Below are 21,573 nucleotides of genomic sequence, written 5' to 3' on the forward strand. Positions count from 1 at the left end.
CAGCCATCTGGAAGGGACGTTGTGTTCTTGCTGGATGGATCTGACGGTACTAGAACTGGCTTTGCAGCTATGCGAGACTTTGTCCAAAGAGTAGTTGAGACACTCAGTGTGGACGACAGCAAAGACCGTGTCTCGGTGGTTCAGTACAGCAGAGATCCAGCCGTCCAGTTCTATCTCAACACATACACAACAAAAGGCGAGATCCTTGACACTGTCAGAGGCTTGAGGCACAAAGGCGGAAGACCCCTCAACACTGGAGCAGCTCTCCAGTACTTGAGGGATAACATTTTCACTGCCTCTGCTGGAAGCAGGCGCCTGGAGGGAATTCCACAAGTGCTGATACTGCTAAGCGGTGGAAGATCTTTCGACAGTGTTGATGCACCATCCTCTGCTCTCAAACAGATGGGCGTCTTGACCTTTGCAATTGGAAGCAGAGGCTCTGACAGTCGAGAACTGCAAAAGATATCCCACGAACCCAGTTATGCCCTTTCTGTGTCAGAATTCACTGACCTTCCCAGTGTCCAGCAGCAACTTCAGGCCTCCGTGGAGGCCGTGGTTATTGACGTCACCCCAGAAACACCGACTCCAACTGGTATGTTGTCAAACATGGCTCTTTGCCGGCCATAGGCCCAAACTGACTTGTTTCAATCACTCTCAGGAAGCAGAAACAGAATGTTACAGGTCTTTAGCTGTATGTTTGCATGCGATGAGAAAAGGCAGGCTTAATTTTTCTTAGCGCTTACATACATATTTGCGGGCTGGGGCCGAGTGGCTAACATTCCCTTTAGAAATACTCTTCCAAGCAAGATCAAGCTTTTGAGGCTGCGTTTTGGCAAAGGTTTTTACTTTTTGTCTTCCTATCCTTCCCAGTTGACACTGCTAAAAAGGATGTCGTATTCCTCCTCGATGGTTCAGATGGCACAAGGACTGGCTTCCCTGCCATGCGTGATTTTGTTGAGAGATTGGTGGAGAAGCTCAATGTAGGAGAAAACAAAGACCGTGTATCTGTGGTCCAGTTCAGCAGAGAAGCAGAGGTCCATTTCTATCTGAACACATATAAGACAACAGATGATATTGTGGATGCAGTGAGAGGGCTCAGACACAGAGGAGGAAGACCCCTCAACACTGGGGCAGCCCTACAATACGTCAGGGACAATGTCTTTACAAACTCCTCAGGGAGTCGGCGCCTGCAAGGTGTCCCCCAGATGTTGATCCTGCTCACAGGGGGAAGGTCGTTTGACAATGTAGATGCCCCAGCCTCTGCTCTCAAACAGCAGGGTGTTGTTGTGATTGGAATTGGAACCAGAACAGCAGACAGTAGAGAGCTGCAGAAGTTATCTTACGAGCCTAGTTTCGCTCTGTCAGTGTCTGAGTTCACTGATCTCCCCAGTGTCCAAGAACAGCTGTCCTCTGCAATGGGCAGAGTAAGGCCCACCACCATGACACCATCAGTGACTGGTAAGAAAGTAATACATTTTTTAATATTACGGGTCAACGCAGTCTCAAGAAGTGTAAATACTACATGCGACCAATTCTAAATCAGCCAGTGACACATTGCCAAAAGTACTTGTGTCTGCTGACATCGAGTGACTTGCAAACTTGAAGTATAGCTTTGATGATCTGACTTTCATATGAGAACATTTACTCCAGGAACCTAAATATTTCTCAAATTTTATGTTCCGTAGTGGTAAGACAGCCATCTGGAAGGGACGTTGTGTTCTTGCTGGATGGATCTGACGGTACTAGAACTGGCTTTGCAGCTATGCGAGACTTTGTCCAAAGAGTAGTTGAGACACTCAGTGTGGACGACAGCAAAGACCGTGTCTCGGTGGTTCAGTACAGCAGAGATCCAGCCGTCCAGTTCTATCTCAACACATACACAACAAAAGGCGAGATCCTTGACACTGTCAGAGGCTTGAGGCACAAAGGCGGAAGACCCCTCAACACTGGAGCAGCTCTCCAGTACTTGAGGGATAACATTTTCACTGCCTCTGCTGGAAGCAGGCGCCTGGAGGGAATTCCACAAGTGCTGATACTGCTAAGCGGTGGAAGATCTTTCGACAGTGTTGATGCACCATCCTCTGCTCTCAAACAGATGGGCGTCTTGACCTTTGCAATTGGAAGCAGAGGCTCTGACAGTCGAGAACTGCAAAAGATATCCCACGAACCCAGTTATGCCCTTTCTGTGTCTGAATTCACTGACCTTCCCAGTGTCCAGCAGCAACTTCAGGCCTCGGTGGAGGCCGTGTTTATTGACGTCATCCCAGAAACACCGACTCCAACTGGTATGTTGTCAAACATGGCTCTTTGCCGGCCATAGGCCCAAACTGACTTGTTTCAATCACTCTCAGGAAGCAGAAACAGAATGTTACAGGTCTTTAGCTGTATGTTTGCATGCGACGAGAAAAGGCAGGCTTAATTTTTCTTAGCGCTTACATACATATTTGCGGGCTGGGGCCGAGTGGCTTACATTCCCTTAAGAAATACTCTTCCAAGCAAGATCAAGCTTTTGAGGCTGCGTTTTGGCAAAGGTATTTACTTTTTGTCTTCCTATCCTTCCCAGTTGACACTGCTAAAAAGGATGTCGTATTCCTCCTGGATGGTTCAGATGGCACAAGGACTGGCTTCCCTGCCATGCGTGATTTTGTTGAGAGAGTGGTGGAGAAGCTCAATGTAGGAGAAAACAAAGACCGTGTATCTGTGGTCCAGTTCAGCAGAGAAGCAGAGGTCCATTTCTATCTGAACACATATAAGACAACAGATGATATTGTGGATGCAGTGAGAGGGCTCAGACACAGAGGAGGAAGACCCCTCAACACTGGGGCAGCCCTACAATACGTCAGGGACAATGTCTTTACAAACTCCTCAGGGAGTCAGCGCCTGCAAGGTGTCCCCCAGATGTTGATCCTGCTCACAGGGGGAAGGTCGTTTGACAATGTAGATGCCCCAGCCTCTGCTCTCAAACAGCAGGGTGTTGTTGTGATTGGAATTGGAACCAGAACAGCAGACAGTAGAGAGCTGCAGAAGTTATCTTACGAGCCTAGTTTCGCTCTGTCAGTGTCTGAGTTCACTGATCTCCCCAGTGTCCAAGAACAGCTGTCCTCTGCAATGGGCAGAGTAAGGCCCACCACCATGATACCATCAGTGACTGGTAAGAAAGTAATACATTTTTTAATATTACGGGTCAACGCAGTCTCAAGAAGTGTAAATACTACATGCGACCAATTCTAAATCAGCCAGTGACACATTGCCAAAAGTACTTGTGTCTGCTGACATGGAGTGACTTGCAAACTTGAAGTATAGCTTTGATGATCTGACTTTCATATGAGAACATTTACTCCAGGAACCTAAATATTTCTCAAATTTTATGTTCCGTAGTGGTAAGACAGCCATCTGGAAGGGACGTTGTGTTCTTGCTGGATGGATCTGACGGTACTAGAACTGGCTTTGCAGCTATGCGAGACTTTGTCCAAAGAGTAGTTGAGACACTCAGTGTGGACGACAGCAAAGACCGTGTCTCGGTGGTTCAGTACAGCAGAGATCCAGCCGTCCAGTTCTATCTCAACACATACACAACAAAAGGCGAGATCCTTGACACTGTCAGAGGCTTGAGGCACAAAGGCGGAAAACCCCTCAACACTGGAGCAGCTCTCCAGTACTTGAGGGATAACATTTTCACTGCCTCTGCTGGAAGCAGGCGCCTGGAGGGAATTCCACAAGTGCTGATACTGCTAAGCGGTGGAAGATCTTTCGACAGTGTTGATGCACCATCCTCTGCTCTCAAACAGATGGGCGTCTTGACCTTTGCAATTGGAAGCAGAGGCTCTGACAGTCGAGAACTGCAAAAGATATCCCACGAACCCAGTTATGCCCTTTCTGTGTCTGAATTCACTGACCTTCCCAGTGTCCAGCAGCAACTTCAGGCCTCCGTGGAGGCCGTGGTTATTGACGTCACCCCAGAAACACCGACTCCAACTGGTATGTTGTCAAACATGGCTCTTTGCCGGCCATAGGCCCAAACTGACTTGTTTCAATCACTCTCAGGAAGCAGAAACAGAATGTTACAGGTCTTTAGCTGTATGTTTGCATGCGACGAGAAAAGGCAGGCTTAATTTTTCTTAGCGCTTACATACATATTTGAGGGCTGGGGCCGAGTGGCTTACATTCCCTTTAGAAATACTCTTCCAAGCAAGATCAAGCTTTTGAGGCTGCGTTTTGGCAAAGGTTTTTACTTTTTGTCTTCCTATCCTTCCCAGCTGACACTGCTAAAAAGGATGTCGTATTCCTCCTGGATGGTTCAGATGGCACAAGGACTGGCTTCCCTGCCATGCGTGATTTTGTTGAGAGAGTGGTGGAGAAGCTCAATGTAGGAGAAAACAAAGACCGTGTATCTGTGGTCCAGTTCAGCAGAGAAGCAGAGGTCCATTTCTATCTGAACACATATAAGACAACAGATGATATTGTGGATGCAGTGAGAGGGCTCAGACACAGAGGAGGAAGACCCCTCAACACTGGGGCAGCCCTACAATACGTCAGGGACAATGTCTTTACAAACTCCTCAGGGAGTCGGCGCCTGCAAGGTGTCCCCCAGATGTTGATCCTGCTCACAGGGGGAAGGTCGTTTGACAATGTAGATGCCCCAGCCTCTGCTCTCAAACAGCAGGGTGTTGTTGTGATTGGAATTGGAACCAGAACAGCAGACAGTAGAGAGCTGCAGAAGTTATCTTACGAGCCTAGTTTCGCTCTGTCAGTGTCTGAGTTCACTGATCTCCCCAGTGTCCAAGAGCAGCTGTCCTCTGCAATGGGCAGAGTAAGGCCCACCACCATGACACCAACAGTGACTGGTAAGAAAGTAATACATTTTTTAATATTACGGGTCAACGCAGTCTCAAGAAGTGTAAATACTACATGCGACCAATTCTAAATCAGCCAGTGACACATTGCCAAAAGTACTTGTGTCTGCTGACATCGAGTGACTTGCAAACTTGAAGTATAGCTTTGATGATCTGACTTTCATATGAGAACATTTACTCCAGGAACCTAAATATTTCTCAAATTTTATGTTCCGTAGTGGTAAGACAGCCATCTGGAAGGGACGTTGTGTTCTTGCTGGATGGATCTGACGGTACTAGAACTGGCTTTGCAGCTATGCGAGACTTTGTCCAAAGAGTAGTTGAGACACTCAGTGTGGACGACAGCAAAGACCGTGTCTCGGTGGTTCAGTACAGCAGAGATCCAGCCGTCCAGTTCTATCTCAACACATACACAACAAAAGGCGAGATCCTTGACACTGTCAGAGGCTTGAGGCACAAAGGCGGAAAACCCCTCAACACTGGAGCAGCTCTCCAGTACTTGAGGGATAACATTTTCACTGCCTCTGCTGGAAGCAGGCGCCTGGAGGGAATTCCACAAGTGCTGATACTGCTAAGCGGTGGAAGATCTTTCGACAGTGTTGATGCACCATCCTCTGCTCTCAAACAGATGGGCGTCTTGACCTTTGCAATTGGAAGCAGAGGCTCTGACAGTCGAGAACTGCAAAAGATATCCCACGAACCCAGTTATGCCCTTTCTGTGTCTGAATTCACTGACCTTCCCAGTGTCCAGCAGCAACTTCAGGCCTCCGTGGAGGCCGTGGTTATTGACGTCACCCCAGAAACACCGACTCCAACTGGTATGTTGTCAAACATGGCTCTTTGCCGGCCATAGGCCCAAACTGACTTGTTTCAATCACTCTCAGGAAGCAGAAACAGAATGTTACAGGTCTTTAGCTGTATGTTTGCATGCGACGAGAAAAGGCAGGCTTAATTTTTCTTAGCGCTTACATACATATTTGAGGGCTGGGGCCGAGTGGCTTACATTCCCTTTAGAAATACTCTTCCAAGCAAGATCAAGCTTTTGAGGCTGCGTTTTGGCAAAGGTTTTTACTTTTTGTCTTCCTATCCTTCCCAGTTGACACTGCTAAAAAGGATGTCGTATTCCTCCTGGATGGTTCAGATGGCACAAGGACTGGCTTCCCTGCCATGCGTGATTTTGTTGAGAGAGTGGTGGAGAAGCTCAATGTAGGAGAAAACAAAGACCGTGTATCTGTGGTCCAGTTCAGCAGAGAAGCAGAGGTCCATTTCTATCTGAACACATATAAGACAACAGATGATATTGTGGATGCAGTGAGAGGGCTCAGACACAGAGGAGGAAGACCCCTCAACACTGGGGCAGCCCTACAATACGTCAGGGACAATGTCTTTACAAACTCCTCAGGGAGTCGGCGCCTGCAAGGTGTCCCCCAGATGTTGATCCTGCTCACAGGGGGAAGGTCGTTTGACAATGTAGATGCCCCAGCCTCTGCTCTCAAACAGCAGGGTGTTGTTGTGATTGGAATTGGAACCAGAACAGCAGACAGTAGAGAGCTGCAGAAGTTATCTTACGAGCCTAGTTTCGCTCTGTCAGTGTCTGAGTTCACTGATCTCCCCAGTGTCCAAGAGCAGCTGTCCTCTGCAATGGGCAGAGTAAGGCCCACCACCATGACACCAACAGTGACTGGTAAGAAAGTAATACATTTTTTAATATTACGGGTCAACGCAGTCTCAAGAAGTGTAAATACTACATGCGACCAATTCTAAATCAGCCAGTGACACATTGCCAAAAGTACTTGTGTCTGCTGACATCGAGTAACTTGCAAACTTGAAGTATAGCTTTGATGATCTGACTTTCATATGAGAACATTTACTCCAGGAACCTAAATATTTCTCAAATTTTATGTTCCGTAGTGGTAAGACAGCCATCTGGAAGGGACGTTGTGTTCTTGCTGGATGGATCTGACGGTACGAGAACTGGTTTTGAAGCTATGCGAGACTTTGTCCAAAGAGTAGTTGAGACACTCAGTGTGGACGACAGCAAAGACCGTGTCTCGGTGGTTCAGTACAGCAGAGATCCAGCCGTCCAGTTCTATCTCAACACATACACAACAAAAGGCGAGATCCTTGACACTGTCAGAGGCTTGAGGCACAAAGGCGGAAGACCCCTCAACACTGGAGCAGCTCTCCAGTACTTGAGGGATAACATTTTCACTGCCTCTGCTGGAAGCAGGCACCTGGACGGAATTCCACAAGTGCTGATACTGCTAAGCGGTGGAAGATCTTTCGACAGTGTTGATGCACCATCCTCTGCTCTCAAACAGATGGGCGTCTTGACCTTTGCAATTGGAAGCAGAGGCTCTGACAGTCGAGAACTGCAAAAGATATCCCACGAACCCAGTTATGCCCTTTCTGTGTCTGAATTCACTGACCTTCCCAGTGTCCAGCAGCAACTTCAGGCCTCGGTGGAGGCCGTGGTTATTGACGTCACCCCAGAAACACCGACTCCAACTGGTATGTTGTCAAACATGGCTCTTTGCCGGCCATAGGCCCAAACTGACTTGTTTCAATCACTCTCAGGAAGCAGAAACAGAATGTTACAGGTCTTTAGCTGTATGTTTGCATGCGACGAGAAAAGGCAGGCTTAATTTTTCTTAGCGCTTACATACATATTTGCTGGCTGGGGCCGAGTGGCTTACATTCCCTTTAGAAATACTCTTCCAAGCAAGATCAAGCTTTTGAGGCTGCGTTTTGGCAAAGGTTTTTACTTTTTGTCTTCCTATCCTTCCCAGTTGACACTGCTAAAAAGGATGTCGTATTCCTCCTGGATGGTTCAGATGGCACAAGGACTGGCTTCCCTGCCATGCGTGATTTTGTTGAGAGAGTGGTGGAGAAGCTCAATGTAGGAGAAAACAAAGACCGTGTATCTGTGGTCCAGTTCAGCAGAGAAGCAGAGGTCCATTTCTATCTGAACACATATAAGACAACAGATGATATTGTGGATGCAGTGAGAGGGCTCAGACACAGAGGAGGAAGACCCCTCAACACTGGGGCAGCCCTACAATACGTCAGGGACAATGTCTTTACAAACTCCTCAGGGAGTCGGCGCCTGCAAGGTGTCCCCCAGATGTTGATCCTGCTCACAGGGGGAAGGTCGTTTGACAATGTAGATGCCCCAGCCTCTGCTCTCAAACAGCAGGGTGTTGTTGTGATTGGAATTGGAACCAGAACAGCAGACAGTAGAGAGCTGCAGAAGTTATCTTACGAGCCTAGTTTCGCTCTGTCAGTGTCTGAGTTCACTGATCTCCCCAGTGTCCAAGAGCAGCTGTCCTCTGCAATGGGCAGAGTAAGGCCCACCACCATGACACCAACAGTGACTGGTAAGAAAGTAATACATTTTTTAATATTACGGGTCAACGCAGTCTCAAGAAGTGTAAATACTACATGCGACCAATTCTAAATCAGCCAGTGACACATTGCCAAAAGTACTTGTGTCTGCTGACATCGAGTAACTTGCAAACTTGAAGTATAGCTTTGATGATCTGACTTTCATATGAGAACATTTACTCCAGGAACCTAAATATTTCTCAAATTTTATGTTCCGTAGTGGTAAGACAGCCATCTGGAAGGGACGTTGTGTTCTTGCTGGATGGATCTGACGGTACTAGAACTGGTTTTGAAGCTATGCGAGACTTTGTCCAAAGAGTAGTTGAGACACTCAGTGTGGACGACAGCAAAGACCGTGTCTCGGTGGTTCAGTACAGCAGAGATCCAGCCGTCCAGTTCTATCTCAACACATACACAACAAAAGGCGAGATCCTTGACACTGTCAGAGGCTTGAGGCACAAAGGCGGAAGACCCCTCAACACTGGAGCAGCTCTCCAGTACTTGAGGGATAACATTTTCACTGCCTCTGCTGGAAGCAGGCACCTGGAGGGAATTCCACAAGTGCTGATACTGCTAAGCGGTGGAAGATCTTTCGACAGTGTTGATGCACCATCCTCTGCTCTCAAACAGATGGGCGTCTTGACCTTTGCAATTGGAAGCAGAGGCTCTGACAGTCGAGAACTGCAAAAGATATCCCACGAACCCAGTTATGCCCTTTCTGTGTCTGAATTCACTGACCTTCCCAGTGTCCAGCAGCAACTTCAGGCCTCCGTGGAGGCCGTGGTTATTGACGTCACCCCAGAAACACCGACTCCAACTGGTATGTTGTCAAACATGGCTCTTTGCCGGCCATAGGCCCAAACTGACTTGTTTCAATCACTCTCAGGAAGCAGAAACAGAATGTTACAGGTCTTTAGCTGTATGTTTGCATGCGATGAGAAAAGACAGGCTTAATTTTTCTTAGCGCTTACATACATATTTGCTGGCTGGGGCCGAGTGGCTTACATTCCCTTTAGAAATACTCTTCCAAGCAAGATCAAGCTTTTGAGGCTGCGTTTTGGCAAAGGTTTTTACTTTTTGTCTTCCTATCCTTCCCAGTTGACACTGCTAAAAAGGATGTCGTATTCCTCCTGGATGGTTCAGATGGCACAAGGACTGGCTTCCCTGCCATGCGTGATTTTGTTGAGAGAGTGGTGGAGAAGTTCAATGTAGGAGAAAACAAAGACCGTGTATCTGTGGTCCAGTTCAACAGAGAAGCAGAGGTCCATTTCTATCTGAACACATATAAGACAACAGATGATATTGTGGATGCAGTGAGAGGGCTCAGACACAGAGGAGGAAGACCCCTCAACACTGGGGCAGCCCTACAATACGTCAGGGACAATGTCTTTACAAACTCCTCAGGGAGTCGGCGCCTGCAAGGTGTCCCCCAGATGTTGATCCTGCTCACAGGGGGAAGGTCGTTTGACAATGTAGATGCCCCAGCCTCTGCTCTCAAACAGCAGGGTGTTGTTGTGATTGGAATTGGAACCAGAACAGCAGACAGTAGAGAGCTGCAGAAGTTATCTTATGAGCCTAGTTTCGCTCTGTCAGTGTCTGAGTTCACTGATCTCCCCAGTGTCCAAGAACAGCTGTCCTCTGCAATGGGCAGAGTAAGGCCCACCACCATGACACCAACAGTGACTGGTAAGAAAGTAATACATTTTTTAATATTACGGGTCAACGCAGTCTTAAGAAGTGTAAATACTACATGCGACCAATTCTAAATCAGCCAGTGACACATTGCCAAAAGTACTTGTGTCTGCTGACATCGAGTAACTTGCAAACTTGAAGTATAGCTTTGATGATCTGACGTTCATATGAGAACATTTACTCCAGGAACCTAAATATTTCTCAAATTTTATGTTCCGTAGTGGTAAGACAGCCATCTGGAAGGGACGTTGTGTTCTTGCTGGATGGATCTGACGGTACTAGAACTGGTTTTGAAGCTATGCGAGACTTTGTCCAAAGAGTAGTTGAGACACTCAGTGTGGACGACAGCAAAGACCGTGTCTCGGTGGTTCAGTACAGCAGAGATCCAGCCGTCCAGTTCTATCTCAACACATACACAACAAAAGGCGAGATCCTTGACACTGTCAGAGGCTTGAGGCACAAAGGCGGAAAACCCCTCAACACTGGAGCAGCTCTCCAGTACTTGAGGGATAACATTTTCACTGCCTCTGCTGGAAGCAGGCGCCTGGAGGGAATTCCACAAGTGCTGATACTGCTAAGCGGTGGAAGATCTTTCGACAGTGTTGATGCACCATCCTCTGCTCTCAAACAGATGGGCGTCTTGACCTTTGCAATTGGAAGCAGAGGCTCTGACAGTCGAGAACTGCAAAAGATATCCCACGAACCCAGTTATGCCCTTTCTGTGTCAGAATTCACTGACCTTCCCAGTGTCCAGCAGCAACTTCAGGCCTCCGTGGAGGCCGTGGTTATTGACGTCACCCCAGAAACACCGACTCCAACTGGTATGTTGTCAAACATGGCTCTTTGCCGGCCATAGGCCCAAAGTGACTTGTTTCAATCACTCTCAGGAAGCAGAAACAGAATGTTACAGGTCTTTAGCTGTATGTTTGCATGCGATGAGAAAAGGCAGGCTTAATTTTTCTTAGCGCTTACATACATATTTGCGGGCTGGGGCCGAGTGGCTTACATTCCCTTTAGAAATACTCTTCCAAGCAAGATCAAGCTTTTGAGGCTGCGTTTTGGCAAAGGTTTTTACTTTTTGTTTTCCTATCCTTCCCAGTTGACACTGCTAAAAAGGATGTCGTATTCCTCCTGGATGGTTCAGATGGCACAAGGACTGGCTTCCCTGCCATGCGTGATTTTGTTGAGAGAGTGGTGGAGAAGCTCAGTGTAGGAGAAAACAAAGACCGTGTATCTGTGGTCCAGTTCAGCAGAGAAGCAGAGGTCCATTTCTATCTGAACACATATAAGACAACAGATGATATTGTGGATGCAGTGAGAGGGCTCAGACACAGAGGAGGAAGACCCCTCAACACTGGGGCAGCCCTACAATACGTCAGGGACAATGTCTTTACAAACTCCTCAGGGAGTCGGCGCCTGCAAGGTGTCCCCCAGATGTTGATCCTGCTCACAGGGGGAAGGTCGTTTGACAATGTAGATGCCCCAGCCTCTGCTCTCAAACAGCAGGGTGTTGTTGTGATTGGAATTGGAACCAGAACAGCAGACAGTAGAGAGCTGCAGAAGTTATCTTACGAGCCTAGTTTCGCTCTGTCAGTGTCTGAGTTCACTGATCTCCCCAGTGTCCAAGAGCAGCTGTCTTCTGCAATGGGCAGAGTAAGGCCCACCACCATGACACCAACAGTGACTGGTAAGAAAGTAATACATTTTTTAATATTACGGGTCAACGCAGTCTCAAGAAGTGTAAATACTACATGCGACCAACTCTAAATCAGCCAGTGACACATTGCCAAAAGTACTTGTGTCTGCTGACATCGAGTAACTTGCAAACTTGAAGTATAGCTTTGATGATCTGACTTTCATATGAGAACATTTACTCCAGGAACCTAAATATTTCTCAAATTTTATGTTCCGTAGTGGTAAGACAGCCATCTGGAAGGGACGTTGTGTTCTTGTTGGATGGATCTGACGGTACTAGAACTGGCTTTGCAGCTATGCGAGACTTTGTCCAAAGAGTAGTTGAGACACTCAGTGTGGACGACAGCAAAGACCGTGTCTCGGTGGTTCAGTACAGCAGAGATCCAGCCGTCCAGTTCTATCTCAACACATACACAACAAAAGGCGAGATCCTTGACACTGTCAGAGGCTTGAGGCACAAAGGCGGAAGACCCCTCAACACTGGAGCAGCTCTCCAGTACTTGAGGGATAACATTTTCACTGCCTCTGCTGGAAGCAGGCGCCTGGACGGAATTCCACAAGTGCTGATACTGCTAAGCGGTGGAAGATCTTTCGACAGTGTTGATGCACCATCCTCTGCTCTCAAACAGATGGGTGTCTTGACCTTTGCAATTGGAAGCAGAGGCTCTGACAGTCGAGAACTGCAAAAGATATCCCACGAACCCAGTTATGCCCTTTCTGTGTCTGAATTCACTGACCTTCCCAGTGTCCAGCAGCAACTTCAGGCCTCCGTGGAGGCCGTGGTTATTGACGTCACCCCAGAAACACCGACTCCAACTGGTATGTTGTCAAACATGGCTTTTTGCCGGCCATAGGCCCAACCTGACTTGTTTAAATCACTCTCAGGAAGCAGAAACAGAATGTTACAGGTCTTTAGCTGTATGTTTGCATGCGACGAGAAAAGGCAGGCTTAATTTTTCTTAGCGCTTACATACATATTTGAGGGCTGGGGCCGAGTGGCTTACATTCCCTTTAGAAATACTCTTCCAAGCAAGATCAAGCTTTTGAGGCTGCGTTTTGGCAAAGGTTTTTACTTTTTGTCTTCCTATCCTTCCCAGTTGACGCTGCTAAAAAGGATGTCGTATTCCTCCTGGATGGTTCAGATGGCACAAGGACTGGCTTCCCTGCCATGCGTGATTTTGTTGAGAGAGTGGTGGAGAAGCTCAATGTAGGAGAAAACAAAGACCGTGTATCTGTGGTCCAGTTCAGCAGAGAAGCAGAGGTCCATTTCTATCTGAACACATATAAGACAACAGATGATATTGTGGATGCAGTGAGAGGGCTCAGACACAGAGGAGGAAGACCCCTCAACACTGGGGCAGCCCTACAATACGTCAGGGACAATGTCTTTACAAACTCCTCAGGGAGTCGGCGCCTGCAAGGTGTCCCCCAGATGTTGATCCTGCTCACAGGGGGAAGGTCGTTTGACAATGTAGATGCCCCAGCCTCTGCTCTCAAACAGCAGGGTGTTGTTGTGATTGGAATTGGAACCAGAACAGCAGACAGTAGAGAGCTGCAGAAGTTATCTTACGAGCCTAGTTTCGCTCTGTCAGTGTCTGAGTTCACTGATCTCCCCAGTGTCCAAGAGCAGCTGTCTTCTGCAATGGGCAGAGTAAGGCCCACCACCATGACACCAACAGTGACTGGTAAGAAAGTAATACATTTTTTAATATTACGGGTCAACGCAGTCTCAAGAAGTGTAAATACTACATGCGACCAACTCTAAATCAGCCAGTGACACATTGCCAAAAGTACTTGTGTCTGCTGACATCGAGTAACTTGCAAACTTGAAGTATAGCTTTGATGATCTGACTTTCATATGAGAACATTTACTCCAGGAACCTAAATATTTCTCAAATTTTATGTTCCGTAGTGGTAAGACAGCCATCTGGAAGGGACGTTGTGTTCTTGTTGGATGGATCTGACGGTACTAGAACTGGCTTTGCAGCTATGCGAGACTTTGTCCAAAGAGTAGTTGAGACACTCAGTGTGGACGACAGCAAAGACCGTGTCTCGGTGGTTCAGTACAGCAGAGATCCAGCCGTCCAGTTCTATCTCAACACATACACAACAAAAGGCGAGATCCTTGACACTGTCAGAGGCTTGAGGCACAAAGGCGGAAAACCCCTCAACACTGGAGCAGCTCTCCAGTACTTGAGGGATAACATTTTCACTGCCTCTGCTGGAAGCAGGCGCCTGGAGGGAATTCCACAAGTGCTGATACTGCTAAGCGGTGGAAGATCTTTCGACAGTGTTGATGCACCATCCTCTGCTCTCAAACAGATGGGCGTCTTGACCTTTGCAATTGGAAGCAGAGGCTCTGACAGTCGAGAACTGCAAAAGATATCCCACGAACCCAGTTATGCCCTTTCTGTGTCAGAATTCACTGACCTTCCCAGTGTCCAGCAGCAACTTCAGGCCTCCGTGGAGGCCGTGGTTATTGACGTCACCCCAGAAACACCGACTCCAACTGGTATGTTGTCAAACATGGCTCTTTGCCGGCCATAGGCCCAAAGTGACTTGTTTCAATCACTCTCAGGAAGCAGAAACAGAATGTTACAGGTCTTTAGCTGTATGTTTGCATGCGATGAGAAAAGGCAGGCTTAATTTTTCTTAGCGCTTACATACATATTTGCGGGCTGGGGCCGAGTGGCTTACATTCCCTTTAGAAATACTCTTCCAAGCAAGATCAAGCTTTTGAGGCTGCGTTTTGGCAAAGGTTTTTACTTTTTGTTTTCCTATCCTTCCCAGTTGACACTGCTAAAAAGGATGTCGTATTCCTCCTGGATGGTTCAGATGGCACAAGGACTGGCTTCCCTGCCATGCGTGATTTTGTTGAGAGAGTGGTGGAGAAGCTCAGTGTAGGAGAAAACAAAGACCGTGTATCTGTGGTCCAGTTCAGCAGAGAAGCAGAGGTCCATTTCTATCTGAACACATATAAGACAACAGATGATATTGTGGATGCAGTGAGAGGGCTCAGACACAGAGGAGGAAGACCCCTCAACACTGGGGCAGCCCTACAATACGTCAGGGACAATGTCTTTACAAACTCCTCAGGGAGTCGGCGCCTGCAAGGTGTCCCCCAGATGTTGATCCTGCTCACAGGGGGAAGGTCGTTTGACAATGTAGATGCCCCAGCCTCTGCTCTCAAACAGCAGGGTGTTGTTGTGATTGGAATTGGAACCAGAACAGCAGACAGTAGAGAGCTGCAGAAGTTATCTTACGAGCCTAGTTTCGCTCTGTCAGTGTCTGAGTTCACTGATCTCCCCAGTGTCCAAGAGCAGCTGTCTTCTGCAATGGGCAGAGTAAGGCCCACCACCATGACACCAACAGTGACTGGTAAGAAAGTAATACATTTTTTAATATTACGGGTCAACGCAGTCTCAAGAAGTGTAAATACTACATGCGACCAACTCTAAATCAGCCAGTGACACATTGCCAAAAGTACTTGTGTCTGCTGACATCGAGTAACTTGCAAACTTGAAGTATAGCTTTGATGATCTGACTTTCATATGAGAACATTTACTCCAGGAACCTAAATATTTCTCAAATTTTATGTTCCGTAGTGGTAAGACAGCCATCTGGAAGGGACGTTGTGTTCTTGTTGGATGGATCTGACGGTACTAGAACTGGCTTTGCAGCTATGCGAGACTTTGTCCAAAGAGTAGTTGAGACACTCAGTGTGGACGACAGCAAAGACCGTGTCTCGGTGGTTCAGTACAGCAGAGATCCAGCCGTCCAGTTCTATCTCAACACATACACAACAAAAGGCGAGATCCTTGACACTGTCAGAGGCTTGAGGCACAAAGGCGGAAGACCCCTCAACACTGGAGCAGCTCTCCAGTACTTGAGGGATAACATTTTCACTGCCTCTGCTGGAAGCAGGCGCCTGGACGGAATTCCACAAGTGCTGATACTGCTAAGCGGTGGAAGATCTTTCGACAGTGTTGATGCACCATCCTCTGCTCTCAAACAGATGGGTGTCTTGACCTTTGCAATTGGAAGCAGAGGCTCTGACAGTCGAGAACTGCAAAAGATATCCCACGAACCCAGTTATGCCCTTTCTGTGTCTGAATTCACTGACCTTCCCAGTGTCCAGCAGCAACTTCAGGCCTCCGTGGAGGCCGTGGTTATTGACGTCACCCCAGAAACACCGACTCCAACTGGTATGTTGTCAAACATGGCTTTTTGCCGGCCATAGGCCCAACCTGACTTGTTTAAATCACTCTCAGGAAGCAGAAACAGAATGTTACAGGTCTTTAGCTGTATGTTTGCATGCGACGAGAAAAGGCAGGCTTAATTTTTCTTAGCGCTTACATACATATTTGAGGGCTGGGGCCGAGTGGCTTACATTCCCTTTAGAAATACTCTTCCAAGCAAGATCAAGCTTTTGAGGCTGCGTTTTGGCAAAGGTTTTTACTTTTTGTCTTCCTATCCTTCCCAGTTGACACTGCTAAAAAGGATGTCGTATTCCTCCTGGATGGTTCAGATGGCACAAGGACTGGCTTCCCTGCCATGCGTGATTTTGTTGAGAGAGTGGTGGAGAAGCTCAATGTAGGAGAAAACAAAGACCGTGTATCTGTGGTCCAGTTCAGCAGAGAAGCAGAGGTCCATTTCTATCTGAACACATATAAGACAACAGATGATATTGTGGATGCAGTGAGAGGGCTCAGACACAGAGGAGGAAGACCCCTCAACACTGGGGCAGCCCTACAATACGTCAGGGACAATGTCTTTACAAACTCCTCAGGGAGTCGGCGCCTGCAAGGTGTCCCCCAGATGTTGATCCTGCTCACAGGGGGAAGGTCGTTTGACAATGTAGATGCCCCAGCCTCTGCTCTCAAACAGCAGGGTGTTGTTGTGATTGGAATTGGAACCAGAACAGCAGACAGTAGAGAGCTGCAGAAGTTATCTTACGAGCCTAGTTTCGCTCTGTCAGTGTCTGAGTTCACTGATCTCCCCAGTGTCCAAGAGCAGCTGTCTTCTGCAATGGGCAGAGTAAGGCCCACCACCATGACACCAACAGTGACTGGTAAGAAAGTAATACATTTTTTAATATTACGGGTCAACGCAGTCTCAAGAAGTGTAAATACTACATGCGACCAACTCTAAATCAGCCAGTGACACATTGCCAAAAGTACTTGTGTCTGCTGACATCGAGTAACTTGCAAACTTGAAGTATAGCTTTGATGATCTGACTTTCATATGAGAACATTTACTCCAGGAACCTAAATATTTCTCAAATTTTATGTTCCGTAGTGGTAAGACAGCCATCTGGAAGGGACGTTGTGTTCTTGTTGGATGGATCTGACGGTACTAGAACTGGCTTTGCAGCTATGCGAGACTTTGTCCAAAGAGTAGTTGAGACACTCAGTGTGGACGACAGCAAAGACCGTGTCTCGGTGGTTCAGTACAGCAGAGATCCAGCCGTCCAGTTCTATCTCAACACATACACAACAAAAGGCGAGATCCTTGACACTGTCAGAGGCTTGAGGCACAAAGGCGGAAGACCCCTCAACACTGGAGCAGCTCTCCAGTACTTGAGGGATAACATTTTCACTGCCTCTGCTGGAAGCAGGCGCCTGGACGGAATTCCACAAGTGCTGATACTGCTAAGCGGTGGAAGATCTTTCGACAGTGTTGATGCACCATCCTCTGCTCTCAAACAGATGGGTGTCTTGACCTTTGCAATTGGAAGCAGAGGCTCTGACAGTCGAGAACTGCAAAAGATATCCCACGAACCCAGTTATGCCCTTTCTGTGTCTGAATTCACTGACCTTCCCAGTGTCCAGCAGCAACTTCAGGCCTCCGTGGAGGCCGTGGTTATTGACGTCACCCCAGAAACACCGATTCCAACTGGTATGTTGTCAAACATGGCTTTTTGCCGGCCATAGGCCCAACCTGACTTGTTTAAATCACTCTCAGGAAGCAGAAACAGAATGTTACAGGTCTTTAGCTGTATGTTTGCATGCGACGAGAAAAGGCAGGCTTAATTTTTCTTAGCGCTTACATACATATTTGAGGGCTGGGGCCGAGTGGCTTACATTCCCTTTAGAAATACTCTTCCAAGCAAGATCAAGCTTTTGAGGCTGCGTTTTGGCAAAGGTTTTTACTTTTTGTCTTCCTATCCTTCCCAGTTGACACTGCTAAAAAGGATGTCGTATTCCTCCTGGATGGTTCAGATGGCACAAGGACTGGCTTCCCTGCCATGCGTGATTTTGTTGAGAGAGTGGTGGAGAAGCTCAATGTAGGAGAAAACAAAGACCGTGTATCTGTGGTCCAGTTCAGCAGAGAAGCAGAGGTCCATTTCTATCTGAACACATATAAGACAACAGATGATATTGTGGATGCAGTGAGAGGGCTCAGACACAGAGGAGGAAGACCCCTCAACACTGGGGCAGCCCTACAATACGTCAGGGACAATGTCTTTACAAACTCCTCAGGGAGTCGGCGCCTGCAAGGTGTCCCCCAGATGTTGATCCTGCTCACAGGGGGAAGGTCGTTTGACAATGTAGATGCCCCAGCCTCTGCTCTCAAACAGCAGGGTGTTGTTGTGATTGGAATTGGAACCAGAACAGCAGACAGTAGAGAGCTGCAGAAGTTATCTTACGAGCCTAGTTTCGCTCTGTCAGTGTCTGAGTTCACTGATCTCCCCAGTGTCCAAGAGCAGCTGTCTTCTGCAATGGGCAGAGTAAGGCCCACCACCATGACACCAACAGTGACTGGTAAGAAAGTAATACATTTTTTAATATTACGGGTCAACGCAGTCTCAAGAAGTGTAAATACTACATGCGACCAATTCTAAATCAGCCAGTGACACATTGCCAAAAGTACTTGTGTCTGCTGACATCGAGTAACTTGCAAACTTGAAGTATAGCTTTGATGATCTGACTTTCATATGAGAACATTTACTCCAGGAACCTAAATATTTCTCAAATTTTATGTTCCGTAGTGGTAAGACAGCCATCTGGAAGGGACGTTGTGTTCTTGTTGGATGGATCTGACGGTACTAGAACTGGCTTTGCAGCTATGCGAGACTTTGTCCAAAGAGTAGTTGAGACACTCAGTGTGGACGACAGCAAAGACCGTGTCTCGGTGGTTCAGTACAGCAGAGATCCAGCCGTCCAGTTCTATCTCAACACATACACAAGAAAAGGCGAGATCCTTGACACTGTCAGAGGCTTGAGGCACAAAGGCGGAAGACCCCTCAACACTGGAGCAGCTCTCCAGTACTTGAGGGATAACATTTTCACTGCCTCTGCTGGAAGCAGGCGCCTGGACGGAATTCCACAAGTGCTGATACTGCTAAGCGGTGGAAGATCTTTCGACAGTGTTGATGCACCATCCTCTGCTCTCAAACAGATGGGTGTCTTGACCTTTGCAATTGGAAGCAGAGGCTCTGACAGTCGAGAACTGCAAAAGATATCCCACGAACCCAGTTATGCCCTTTCTGTGTCTGAATTCACTGACCTTCCCAGTGTCCAGCAGCAACTTCAGGCCTCCGTGGAGGCCGTGGTTATTGACGTCACCCCAGAAACACCGATTCCAACTGGTATGTTGTCAAACATGGCTTTTTGCCGGCCATAGGCCCAACCTGACTTGTTTAAATCACTCTCAGGAAGCAGAAACAGAATGTTACAGGTCTTTAGCTGTATGTTTGCATGCGACGAGAAAAGGCAGGCTTAATTTTTCTTAGCGCTTACATACATATTTGAGGGCTGGGGCCGAGTGGCTTACATTCCCTTTAGAAATACTCTTCCAAGCAAGATCAAGCTTTTGAGGCTGCGTTTTGGCAAAGGTTTTTACTTTTTGTCTTCCTATCCTTCCCAGTTGACACTGCTAAAAAGGATGTCGTATTCCTCCTGGATGGTTCAGATGGCACAAGGACTGGCTTCCCTGCCATGCGTGATTTTGTTGAGAGAGTGGTGGAGAAGCTCAATGTAGGAGAAAACAAAGACCGTGTATCTGTGGTCCAGTTCAGCAGAGAAGCAGAGGTCCATTTCTATCTGAACACATATAAGACAACAGATGATATTGTGGATGCAGTGAGAGGGCTCAGACACAGAGGAGGAAGACCCCTCAACACTGGGGCAGCCCTACAATACGTCAGGGACAATGTCTTTACAAACTCCTCAGGGAGTCGGCGCCTGCAAGGTGTCCCCCAGATGTTGATCCTGCTCACAGGGGGAAGGTCGTTTGACAATGTAGATGCCCCAGCCTCTGCTCTCAAACAGCAGGGTGTTGTTGTGATTGGAATTGGAACCAGAACAGCAGACAGTAGAGAGCTGCAGAAGTTATCTTACGAGCCTAGTTTCGCTCTGTCAGTGTCTGAGTTCACTGATCTCCCCAGTGTCCAGGAACAGCTGTCCTCTGCAATGGGCAGAGTAAGGCCCACCACCATGACACCAACAGTGACTGGTAAGAAAGTAATACATTTTTTAATATTACGGGTCAACGCAGTCTCAAGAAGTGTAAATACTACATGCGACCAACTCTAAATCAGCCAGTGACACATTGCCAAAAGTACTTGTGTCTGCTGACATCGAGTAACTTGCAAACTTGAAGTATAGCTTTGATGATCTGACTTTCATATGAGAACATTTACTCCAGGAACCTAAATATTTCTCAAATTTTATGTTCCGTAGTGGTAAGACAGCCATCTGGAAGGGACGTTGTGTTCTTGCTGGATGGATCTGACGGTACTAGAACTGGCTTTGCAGCTATGCGAGACTTTGTCCAAAGAGTAGTTGAGACACTCAGTGTGGACGACAGCAAAGACCGTGTCTCGGTGGTTCAGTACAGCAGAGATCCAGCCGTCCAGTTCTATCTCAACACATACACAACAAAAGGCGAGATCCTTGACACTGTCAGAGGCTTGAGGCACAAAGGCGGAAGACCCCTCAACACTGGAGCAGCTCTCCAGTACTTGAGGGATAACATTTTCACTGCCTCTGCTGGAAGCAGGCGCCTGGAGGGAATTCCACAAGTGCTGATACTGCTAAGCGGTGGAAGATCTTTCGACAGTGTTGATGCACCATCCTCTGCTCTCAAACAGATGGGCGTCTTGACCTTTGCAATTGGAAGCAGAGGCTCTGACAGTCGAGAACTGCAAAAGATATCCCACGAACCCAGTTATGCCCTTTCTGTGTCAGAATTCACTGACCTTCCCAGTGTCCAGCAGCAACTTCAGGCCTCCGTGGAGGCCGTGGTTATTGACGTCACCCCAGAAACACCGACTCCAACTGGTATGTTGTCAAACATGGCTCTTTGCCGGCCATAGGCCCAAAGTGACTTGTTTCAATCACTCTCAGGAAGCAGAAACAGAATGTTACAGGTCTTTAGCTGTATGTTTGCATGCGACGAGAAAAGGCAGGCTTAATTTTTCTTAGCGCTTACATACATATTTGAGGGCTGGGGCCGAGTGGCTTACATTCCCTTTAGAAATACTCTTCCAAGCAAGATCAAGCTTTTGAGGCTGCGTTTTGGCAAAGGTTTTTACTTTTTGTCTTCCTATCCTTCCCAGTTGACACTGCTAAAAAGGATGTCGTATTCCTCCTGGATGGTTCAGATGGCACAAGGACTGGCTTCCCTGCCATGCGTGATTTTGTTGAGAGAGTGGTGGAGAAGCTCAATGTAGGAGAAAACAAAGACCGTGTATCTGTGGTCCAGTTCAGCAGAGAAGCAGAGGTCCATTTCTATCTGAACACATATAAGACAACAGATGATATTGTGGATGCAGTGAGAGGGCTCAGACACAGAGGAGGAAGACCCCTCAACACTGGGGCAGCCCTACAATACGTCAGGGACAATGTCTTTACAAACTCCTCAGGGAGTCGGCGCCTGCAAGGTGTCCCCCAGATGTTGATCCTGCTCACAGGGGGAAGGTCGTTTGACAATGTAGATGCCCCAG

General features: G+C 47.6%; 8 protein-coding genes across 10 annotated transcripts in view; all 8 read left to right on the top strand.

The window, feature by feature from the left end:
* The window catches only part of LOC306766455 (collagen alpha-3(VI) chain-like), a 105,647-nt gene that overhangs the window by 52,751 nt on the left and 31,323 nt on the right, over positions 1-21,573 (top strand). The gene's annotated exons all lie outside the window — the stretch shown is intronic.
* LOC306766487 (collagen alpha-3(VI) chain-like) lies at positions 70-1,590 on the top strand (the record flags this gene model as incomplete). The annotated part of the gene is made up of 3 exons (XM_079254267.1): positions 70-592; positions 871-1,458; positions 1,565-1,590. 3 exons carry the CDS (start codon positions 70-72, stop codon positions 1,588-1,590), a joined length of 1,137 nt encoding a protein of 378 aa, XP_079110393.1.
* Positions 1,763-3,384, top strand: LOC306766488 (collagen alpha-3(VI) chain-like; the record flags this gene model as incomplete). Its single annotated transcript, XM_079254268.1, has 3 exons — positions 1,763-2,285; positions 2,564-3,117; positions 3,379-3,384. 3 exons carry the CDS (start codon positions 1,763-1,765, stop codon positions 3,382-3,384), a joined length of 1,083 nt encoding a protein of 360 aa, XP_079110394.1.
* Positions 3,456-6,669, top strand: LOC306766489 (collagen alpha-3(VI) chain-like; the record flags this gene model as incomplete). The annotated part of the gene is made up of 5 exons (XM_079254269.1): positions 3,456-3,978; positions 4,257-4,844; positions 5,072-5,671; positions 5,950-6,537; positions 6,644-6,669. The coding sequence occupies 5 exons, from the start codon at positions 3,456-3,458 to the stop codon at positions 6,667-6,669; spliced, it is 2,325 nt and encodes a 774-aa protein (XP_079110395.1).
* LOC306766490 (collagen alpha-3(VI) chain-like) lies at positions 6,842-8,362 on the top strand (the record flags this gene model as incomplete). The annotated part of the gene is made up of 3 exons (XM_079254270.1): positions 6,842-7,364; positions 7,643-8,230; positions 8,337-8,362. 3 exons carry the CDS (start codon positions 6,842-6,844, stop codon positions 8,360-8,362), a joined length of 1,137 nt encoding a protein of 378 aa, XP_079110396.1.
* LOC306766491 (collagen alpha-3(VI) chain-like) lies at positions 8,535-10,785 on the top strand (the record flags this gene model as incomplete). The annotated part of the gene is made up of 3 exons (XM_079254271.1): positions 8,535-9,057; positions 9,336-9,923; positions 10,151-10,785. The coding sequence occupies 3 exons, from the start codon at positions 8,535-8,537 to the stop codon at positions 10,783-10,785; spliced, it is 1,746 nt and encodes a 581-aa protein (XP_079110397.1).
* On the top strand, positions 10,831-16,827 carry LOC306766492 (collagen alpha-3(VI) chain-like; the record flags this gene model as incomplete). Its single annotated transcript, XM_079254272.1, has 9 exons — positions 10,831-10,849; positions 11,029-11,616; positions 11,844-12,443; positions 12,722-13,309; positions 13,537-14,136; positions 14,415-15,002; positions 15,230-15,829; positions 16,108-16,695; positions 16,802-16,827. 9 exons carry the CDS (start codon positions 10,831-10,833, stop codon positions 16,825-16,827), a joined length of 4,197 nt encoding a protein of 1,398 aa, XP_079110398.1.
* LOC306766493 (collagen alpha-3(VI) chain-like) lies at positions 17,000-18,520 on the top strand (the record flags this gene model as incomplete). Its single annotated transcript, XM_079254273.1, has 3 exons — positions 17,000-17,522; positions 17,801-18,388; positions 18,495-18,520. 3 exons carry the CDS (start codon positions 17,000-17,002, stop codon positions 18,518-18,520), a joined length of 1,137 nt encoding a protein of 378 aa, XP_079110399.1.

Source organism: Telmatherina bonti (genome assembly GCF_933228915.1).
Source record: "Telmatherina bonti genome assembly, chromosome: 15".
In the NCBI taxonomy this organism is placed as follows: domain Eukaryota; kingdom Metazoa; phylum Chordata; class Actinopteri; order Atheriniformes; family Telmatherinidae; genus Telmatherina; species Telmatherina bonti.